Source organism: Eucalyptus grandis, chromosome 9 (genome assembly GCF_016545825.1).
Source record: "Eucalyptus grandis isolate ANBG69807.140 chromosome 9, ASM1654582v1, whole genome shotgun sequence".
NCBI lineage: Eukaryota > Viridiplantae > Streptophyta > Magnoliopsida > Myrtales > Myrtaceae > Eucalyptus > Eucalyptus grandis.
In genome coordinates, this window is record NC_052620.1 from 26,540,626 (window position 1) to 26,550,372 (window position 9,747).

The 9,747-nt window shown below is 38.8% G+C and overlaps 1 protein-coding gene across 1 annotated transcript; it reads left to right on the forward strand.

Moving 5' to 3' along the window:
* Positions 1 to 4,122: 4,122 nt before the first annotated feature.
* Positions 4,123 to 9,452, forward strand: LOC104418874 (subtilisin-like protease SBT3.9). Its single transcript, XM_010030341.3, has 11 exons — positions 4,123 to 4,429; positions 4,534 to 4,625; positions 5,072 to 5,169; positions 5,288 to 5,443; positions 5,577 to 5,688; positions 5,979 to 6,522; positions 6,786 to 6,883; positions 6,998 to 7,237; positions 7,667 to 7,781; positions 7,851 to 8,049; positions 8,372 to 9,452. The coding sequence occupies exons 1-11, from the start codon at positions 4,274 to 4,276 to the stop codon at positions 8,938 to 8,940; spliced, it is 2,379 nt and encodes a 792-aa protein (XP_010028643.2). The 5' UTR covers positions 4,123 to 4,273; the 3' UTR covers positions 8,941 to 9,452.
* Positions 9,453 to 9,747: the final 295 nt, after the last annotated feature.

The following is a 9,747-nucleotide window of genomic DNA, read 5'->3' on the forward strand; positions in this document are numbered from 1 at the left end:
GAGTGTATTGAAAGTTACGATGTCTTTATATATGAGGTAGTAAATACTCATTACAAAACGGTCGGAGATATGCTCCAAGCATGATGTTGATTTGCGAATATTGAGTAAAAGCAAAGAAAAGTTGATTTTGCAATCGCAATTCGCAACATTAGTAACGTATCAAGCAGTTAAAAATGAGTGGTGGTCCACATATGTGCCGACCAAGCAAATGATATAATACAAGAGGCCCAATTTCACATGATGGTCAATTAAAATTCGAGTCCTCGACACTGTATTTCCGAACATGCGATCCCGTGGTTGTACGAAAAATTATTTTGTCGGACTGGTCCCAACGAATTCACGCACAAGGTACGTGACGGGCGATTTGCATTCATTTGATTTGGCCGGGCCAAGTGATTGAACTGTAAATGAGAGGACACCGGAAGCAACCGTGTCAATTAACTTGTGTCATTGCAAGGCAAAATTCCATTTATTTCGAGAAAGATAAACAAATTTAAAAATATATTCCTAAAAATAATCGCTCAATGTTATCTGAAATAATTATTCGATGACAAATGTTTTTATCATCGATAGTAATTTATGTTTATATTCATTTTTACAATCGATACAAGTGATCATTTTTAGAAAAATATTTTTAAAAAATTATTCATTTTTTACGAAATAAATGTAGCTTAAGTGTCATGGAAAATCATGGTTCTTACATTTGAATGTGTTGAGTAGTCAAAGCAATTTTCACAAACCGAATCCAATGTTGTCGAAGGGAGGCCAATTTTATCGCGGATTGAGTCGCTAAAGTATATGGACACCATTCGTTACCTTCAAATTAGGTTGTTTCGCTCCCTCAAATGTGGAGCCCATCACAAGGCCTATTTGGATTTTCCCAACGAATGAAATTATGCTATTTTCAGGGCCCAACATTCCAATCTTATCGAGGATTGGAACGAGGACATTTATTTGTATGGATTTTAACTTCCATGTTTTGTAAGAAGTATAACAAAAGTTTGAAAATGAATTAAAAGTTAGAGTAAGACAGAAAAAAGAAAAGAAAAAAAACATACTAAATGTGTCCACGTACATATATTTATATCCATTACAAAATATTAAATTCATGCCCAGATATACATCCCATGACAAAATGCATAATATCTATTTCGTCTGGAAATTATAAAACATGTCCCTCTCTCCAGCAAAAACTGTCCACTTATTCACAATTTCGCCATCTCACTTTTCAAAAATAGCCCCGCCCTGCGCTCTCGTCTCTTTCCTACCGTTGCAAATTCCTATCCGAGAACGCGAAACCACGGGAAGTCCGTACATCTTTCTCCGTGTGAGTACGCGCACTAAATGGAGAAGGAAGAAAATAAGAACTGCCCCCTTTGAGTTAGCGCGTTTCGACTTCGGCGAGATAAGACATGACGTATGTTCACCTTCTTTCTTTCACTTAAGAAAGACCGACAGGGATGGGGAACAGCCCATTAGTTGGACAATAGCGGGAGCAAATAGGAACCTTAGTCAACAAGATATGCAAAAGATGTGTTACCTCAACGAGAAGCATAATTAACATTTGGATTTGATTAATTCAGGGTTGCATGAAAAGCAAAATACGAGTTTTCCCATCTCATGTTATTAATTGTTTCGACGTAATTACGCATGTCTAGTGATGATTCAATTTCTTCATCAGTACACTTGGATCTTAATATAAATTCCAGATTGATGGAGTGAAAACTTTTATTTCTCCCTAAGATTGAAACAATAGCAATGACCAATGAAGGGAAAATTATTAAAACAGTTTTAAATCTATTGCAATTATTCTAATTTAGTCATAAATCTTTTTTTTGGCCAATTCAGTCATAAATATTTTGCAATTGTATTAATTCAATCAATTTGATCAATTTTGATTGGCTTGGCGCTGTTTGGTCGATGCTAATATGGATAATTTTCATTAATTTTTTTTTCTCTTTTCCTTCATCCTCCTTTGATTTTTTTTCCCATAGTGACCGGTGAGGCCTATGTTAGCCACATAGCATTGACGTGGATGTCAATAATTTGGCCAATGTCTTTTGATGTGAACAATTTTTAATAATATTTTTTATTTTTTTGAATTTTATTACTTTTTTTCATTTTCCTTTTCCTTTTCTTTTTTCTCTTCTTCCTCATTTGATTTTTCTCCCACAATGATTGGTGAGGCTAAGGAAAAATAAAATAAAATAAAATTTGAAAAAACTAAAATATAATTAAAGATTGTCTATATCAATGCTAATCAGTTAAAATTGCTTGGATATATTGAATTGACATAATTGCGAAAAATTTAAAATTGAATTGATCGGAAGAAAAAAACTTATGACTCAATTGATACAATTGTAGATTTGGTACTTTTTTTTTTTTTTTTTTTTTTTTTTTGGGGTACCTTTTAGTAATTCTCCCACTAATGAAAGTAGTGGAAAAAGTTGACCTAAGTACAATTAAAGATGTTCCCAATCAAATGACCAAAAAAGTACAAAAAAATTCCCTCGTGATTGCAACGCATTGACTTTATGCATTTTTGGTTTATCTTTTCCAATTAGCCCTCAGCAAACTTAGTGCTTGACACTTAAATTAAGTTCGCACGCGCTTATGATGTAACAATTCGTTTGGTAATTTTCTACTTTTGAGAAAATTAAGTTTTTTGAAGTGTTTCGGATCAAGCGATCCTATTGGACCACGAACTGTGATTCTTTTTTTTCCTTGGAAAACTGCCATGGGAAAAAAGTTTTGATATATTACTAGATAATTGACAATTTAAATAGTTTTCTTTACTTGTACTTGCCAAGGAGATCATTATTATCATGAAAAATCAGTATTTTGAGGATGTAATGGCTAATGACATTTACCATGGGAGCTACCATTCTTAAAACGATTACTATGTGGCAATGTTGTTGAATGCCATTGATATCCGTCTCTTCAATCTCTAATTGTAGGGACTACCTCCACTCAACCTTTTTATTAGTGGGTTACAAATCAGACCACCATCTACATATAAACTTAATAAATGTGTTGCTGGATATGTTTGGCGAACGCCGGTCAAAAGACTGATTGGTAGAAATCACCTCCAATCATGGAGGGAACAAAAACATATTCGGGAGCTTATGCTTATGGAGTCATTTGATAATACCGAAAGGATTTTCATACGAAAAGTTGGTAAGGAATTGAGCAAAAATGTAAAACTGGTCATTATTTTATTTATACCTATGTGGGTCTATTTATAAGTCTCATTTGTAACATTGTCCATTTAAACGTTTACTACATTTTGTTGTGCAAACCCCGTTTAATGAACGATAAGATAATTACTTCTATATCGATTCAATAGTATTAGAGGTCACTTGACATCTTTGCAACATGTTATATTTGTTATGACAGATCTCATAATATATTTCAGTATCTCATAAATCAGGCAGGAACATAAGCGAAATTTGTATGAACAATGGCAAAAACATGAAAAGTAGCCGCAACAACATTATTGGACAACATAAGCCAACGGTCAACGGTCAACAGTCAACGGTCAACGCTATGGGCAGTACATTGAACAACGACTGTAAGTGTATTCCACTTCGCAAGTAGTAGCCCACCTGGGGGAGGAGAAATGAAGGGACCTCGCACCACTTCTTGTCTCCCGTGAGGAATCCCGGTCAACGCCCCCTTTCCCACCGTCTTTCCTCACAAAAGAAAAGAAGAGAATCTGAAAAGCAGCATTGATGGAAGAAAATATAAAGCTTGATTTACAAGTTTACTAAGATAAAACAATGGGATAACAAAATGGGGCTACAGTATTCAATGACCAGAGCATATTATATTATTTTATATGTGAATACGAGGAGTATCCAACTCCCCTTGTCCATAAAGTTTATCTGAATTTTATATGCAAGTTATCAATCTCGATTTGATAAATTAAGTTTAAAATTCAATTTTTTTAACTAATCAATTTCATCAATCTGTTGTCGTGTTGGAGCATTTTTTATTTATTTATTCGATTTTTGTCCAGAGGGACCAATCCTATCTCTGGTAATCAAGTCATATGATTCCTAATCTTTCTCTGTAAGTGTGATATGGGTGTTGCGTTCTTGGAGAACCAATCAGTCAGCCATCTTAGCGTAAGAATCAAAGTAGCAGCACCAGTTGCGGCTTCCACTAGTTGAGCAGGGGAACAGCCCGTTGTCCCCACACGCTAATACGCACACTTCATTATGCTTCCATCACTAATCTCCTTCACTTGCGCCAAATATATATAAAAACCCACATGCTCCCTGCGTTTTTCCTTGATTGTATTTGCTTTGAGCTCAATCTCAGACAGCTGAGTGTGGCAGCAATGACCTGTCCTTGGATGTTTGGCATTCTTGTGTACCATCTCCTTGTGCAATGTTGTGGTAATACCGGGGTTCTTGCCTCCAGCAATGTAAGTGAATCCTAATGAGTCCAGTTGTTGTTTGTGTGTATTTTGTGCTCACTTAGCGTTTGATGGAATTTCTTTGTGGTTTTATTTTGTGGGTTTTGCTCTAGGTTTACATTGTGTACATGGGTGCTCGCCAACACGATGAACCAGAGCTCGTTTCAGAGTCCCATCATGAGATTCTGTCAGGCTTTTTGGGAAGGTCTTGATTTTGTTAGTTTTCATTGATTGGACAGTATTTCAATTATATTGTCTCCTGCATTCTCATCTGTTAAAAGCTATGGTCGAATTGGGAAGGGAAAAATGCTCGTGTTGTGGTAAAAATGCATCACGTCTATTTTTTCTGTTTGTTAGTTAATATTAACTCGCCAAGATACATCATGCATGGGTGATGTTTTTAATTGACCTTCCCAGAATCTAGTTATTGGGTGACTGCAAATTGTGCTTGGAATAATCTGTCTGGTCAGCTGTGCAAAAGCCCATTTAAGTTTTGACACATCTATGTGCTTCTATGAAAATTTCAACATTCAAGCTGTTTTTGTAATTTCAATGTTGAGACTAATCCTTCAGTGCATTATATAATTTATACAATGAAACAAAATATGTTGCAGTCGCATCTGAAGAGTGCATATGTTTAATATCTTATAGTGAAGAAGCTGCCAAGGAGTCAACTTTGTACAGCTACAAGCATGGATTTTCAGGGTTTGCAGCAGTCTTAAATCATTCTCAAGCCAAGTTTATTGCAGGTGTCATAGATTTTGTTGCACTGTGAACTCTGTTTTTTTTTTCCTGTCTAGCTTGGACCTGCATTGAACTCTGCCATTCTGGTGTGATTGAGACTCTTGTGAAATGAATTGAATGCAGACCTTCCTGGAGTGGTTCGTGTGATTCCCAACAGAATTTTCAGTCTGCAAACCACTCGAAGCTGGGATTTTCTTCATGTAAACTCTCATATCCAGAACGGAATTCTTTCAAGGGGTCACTCTGGAGCAGGGTCTATCATTGGCGTGATGGACACAGGTTTGTGCTGAGATATGATTTAGTCGTCAAGAGTCTATGTGATGATGTCAACCTTGAGTCTGATTCTTTATTAGTCTTCCCTGTCTCTTTTCCATTGTTAATTTTCTTTTTTGTCCTCTCTTTTGGGTCGCAGGTATTTGGCCGGAATCTGAAAGCTTTAAAGATGATGGTATGGCAGATGCTCCAACTCGCTGGAAGGGGATATGTCAAGGAGGAGAAGGATTTAATGCATCCAACTGCAGTAGGTTGGACTACTTTATGTGCATTTATCATGGTGTAGCTATCTGATAAATTCATTGCTTTGTTTCCGTGATCACGAACTCATTAGCCTCAGCTGATAGACATGATGATAGAATGCATGTGGCGAGGCAATGATAGATGTAACCTATTATGAATCCTAACATGTCTGCGACTTCGATGGTCCGCGTGTTTCATAATGCTACAATGGTGTCATGTGAACTGTCGTTGAAGAAAATTCTGGGGGGAAAGGTATCACCAGGATCTACTAACAATCTTATTATGATCCTTTGGGCAGGAAGATCATCGGCGCACGTTGGTACATCAAAGGGTATGAAGCTGAATTTGGCAAGCTCAACCTGACCGAGGGAGTCGAATTCTTGTCTCCCCGAGATGCTGTTGGCCATGGCACACACACATCATCAACTGCTGCTGGATCATTGGTGGAAGATGCAAGTTTTGCTGGACTAGCTCAAGGACTGGCTAGAGGGGGTGCTCCTGCAGCTTGGCTGGCCGTCTATAAAATCTGTTGGTCCACTGGTGGATGCAGTTCAGCTGATCTTCTCGCAGCATTTGATGATGCAATTTCTGATGGTGTAGATGTTATTTCACTATCTCTTGGCGCACCTCCTCCACTCCCTAGTTATGTCGATGATACCTTGGCAATAGGTTCCTTCCATGCTGTAGCTAAAGGAATCACAGTGGTGTGCTCAGGTGGAAACTCAGGTCCTTACCCACAAACCGTCATAAATACTGCTCCGTGGATCATAACTGTCGCTGCCAGCACAATTGATAGAGCCTTTCCTACTGCAATCACAATGGGAAACAATCAGACTTTTGTGGTACTTTCCTCAGTCCATTCCTGTTCTATTCATAGTTTAAGTGCATCAGTATTGTCTCTGTGTAGGCTTTGGCATAATTGGAAAGAAAGTACCACCAAACTAGTTATCCAAAAGGGTAAGATGGTGGGGTTCAGCAGGGGAAAAATGATAAAGAAGAGGATGAATTCGATTTAGAAATATTTTAGATAGAATCCACGAAACGCATGATGGGTGTTCTAGTTTGATATGATTCAGAACTAGATATGTTTTGCTTTCTCATACAGGGTCAGGCTTTCTATACAAGGGGGCACAGGGACAGGTATTACCCTATCGTGTATGGAGAAGATATTGTATCTACGAACTCTGATGAAGATAGTGCAAGGTCAAACAACTATCCCGTCACAGTGTCTCTCTCGAGAAGCCGGCAACTTTTGGATTATAAAGTCCTTCTCATGTAGTATGAACAGACAATGAGATGTATATTTTATTTTTGCAGGAGTTGCGAGGTTGGATCACTAAATGCTACTTTAGCCAGAGGAAAAGTGGTTCTCTGCTTCCAATCTCGATCTCAGAGGTCAGCCGCTGTTGCCATAAGCACTGTCACTGCAGTTAAGGGCGCTGGATTGATCTTTGCACATTTTCCGTCAAAAGATGTTATTGGATCCTCGCGCATCCCTTGTGTCCAGGTGGATTTTACAATCGGAACTTCTTTGCTTACTTACATGGAGGCAACTCGGTAAGTTCTAATACACCAAGTACTTCATGAAGACTGGAGAATGACATCTTGTCAAAATGTATGAATGCAATCGCACTGATCATATATGTCGAACTACTCCCTGTTTTTCTCCACCCTGCACCACCTCACAAAGCGATGCCTCCCCTCAGCTATATTTCCGTCTTTGAACAAAAATATTTTTGGGACAATTGATTTCAGATGAATACAAGGGTAAACAAACAATTTTTTACGTGTATCCATAGGAAGGTGAGTCTCTAGCATTCCCATGTATTCCTCGGTTTATGATGATTCGATATTTATTTTAGTAGACCTATGACAGTTTTAGAAGAACCAAAATGCCGACCATCAATTAACTCACTTTAGTCATCATTCGGTGTGTGGCATGCAAGATTAAATTCAATGTCTTGCCTCAGCGTTTTTCTCTAACAGAAAGCCACTCATCAAGATTACATCTTCAAGAACTATCATCGGAAAACAGATATCCCCTGAAGTAGCCATCTTCTCCTCAAGAGGGCCTAGTTCTCTATCTCCCTCTGTGCTGAAGGTATATCTATCACACATTTTATTGTACTTTCTTTGTTACTAAGTGCATAACATTTGAAGAGATACGCAGCCTGACATTGCTGCTCCTGGGGTTAACATCCTCGCTTCATGGTCTCCTGCATCGTCTGAACTCGATCCCCCTCTCAACTTTAACATAGAATCGGGAACATCCATGGCTTGTCCACATATATCTGGCATCGTTGCGCTTCTTAAAGCAATCCATCCATCATGGACTCCTGCAATGATTAAATCTTCATTAGTCACAACAGGTATGTTCCTTTTCAGTTGCTTCAAATGAGAGAGTTTTAGAAGAGAGAGAGAGAGAGAGAGAAGGAGAGAAAGCGAGTCGTGTTGCTTCTCAAAAAGCTTTTTGGATACATTTCACAAGCATGTCTTTTTGAATGCACTGTTAATTCCCATTGCCAAAGAATGATTCAAGATTCTTTTAATTAGGAGACATGCCTATTTGCATCCAAGGCCAAATTCAGGTTTTCGAGAAGGGGAGAAAGATATTATGCAGAGTGCACTTGGTTGCTTGCTAATGTTGCTAATTTTCGCCACTCAGCCGTCTCTTTTCCTGTTGTAATGCAGCTTCCACAAAGGATCAATACAGCCAAAACATTGTTGCGGAGGGAGCAACTCACAAGCAAGCCGATGCATTTGACTACGGAGGTGGTCATGTTGATGCTAACCGGGCGGCAGATCCCGGTCTCGTCTATGATGCAGAAATATCAGATTATGTTTGTTTGCTCTGTTTCATGGGCTACAACAGCAGTGCCATTAGCACAATGACAGGGAAACCCACGCAGTGCAAAGAATCTAGCAATTGCCTTGTAAATCTAAACTTGCCTTCCATTGTCATTCCCAATCTGAAGCAACAGGTGACCGTATCAAGAATAGTTACGAATGTTGGTCCTGCAAATTCTACTTACACTGCTCGTGTCAAAGCACCGGTTGGCACCCATGTTAGAGTCAAGCCATCAATTTTGTCGTTCAATTCCTCCATGGGCAAGCTGAAGTTCAGAGTCATATTCAATTCGCTGCTGAGGGTTCAGGGAAGATACTCGTTTGGAAATCTGATTTGGGAGGATGGATTGCATAAAGTGCGGATTCCGTTGGTCGTCCAGACCATCATCGATGATTTCTATGCAGAAACTTGATGCACATGCCATATATGCAAGCAATGACCACAGTCCAGGGCATTTGTCAATTTGAACGTTGATCATTCATACGTCCAACGAAAGGGGTTAGAAACTCTCCACTATGCTATGGCGATCACTGGTTTCTGGCTCTCAGGTAGACCTCTGCAATATTCTATGAACAGTTTCCGGCAGAAAGGTTCATGCGCACAACGTTTGCTTTTTCTTTTTTCACTAAAAGAGGCAGCTCCGCTTTATAATGGGTCGAAGACAGTCATCAAATCCAGGCTTTCATTACCATTCTCATTCAAGTAAGAAAGTGACCATTAAAAATGGTCAGTATTACATTTGAATTCAAATGACATTATCTCAAAAGGCTTTCATCGAATGCCAATATGGACAAGTAACGGCTACTTACGGCTGTTATAGAACATATATCCCCTGAATTTAACGTCTTTACTCGAGAGCGCCTAGTTCTCTATCTCCCTCTGTTCTGAAGATATACATCTTTCACACCAGTTCATTTTGTCGTACTTTCTTTATTACTAAGTGCTTAACATCTGAAGACATGCGCAGCCTGACATTGCTGCTCCTGGGGTTAACATCCTCGTTTTATGGTCTCCCGTATCGTCTCGGCTGGACATATCCACCCCTTGCACTTCTAAGATCAATCCATCTATCATGGACTCCTGCTGTGACTATGTCATCATTGGTCACAACAGGTTCTTAACCCATGTTTCCTTTCGATTGCTTCAAATGAGAGAGAGAGAGAGAGAGAGAGAGTCGCATTTCTTCCTACAAAGTATTTTTGCATCCTCTTTCTGAATG

Excerpts from the sequence above, each read along its gene's own strand:
- LOC104418874 (XM_010030341.3), top strand. The coding sequence starts at position 4,274 with ATGCTCCCTGCGTTTTTCCTTGATTGTATTTGCTTTGAGCTCAATCTC. Across the intron at positions 5,170-5,287 it reads TCAAGCCAAGTTTATTGCAG|ACCTTCCTGGAGTGGTTCGT; the intron begins GTGTCATAGATT and ends AATTGAATGCAG. Across the intron at positions 7,238-7,666 it reads ACTTACATGGAGGCAACTCG|AAAGCCACTCATCAAGATTA; the intron begins GTAAGTTCTAAT and ends TTTCTCTAACAG.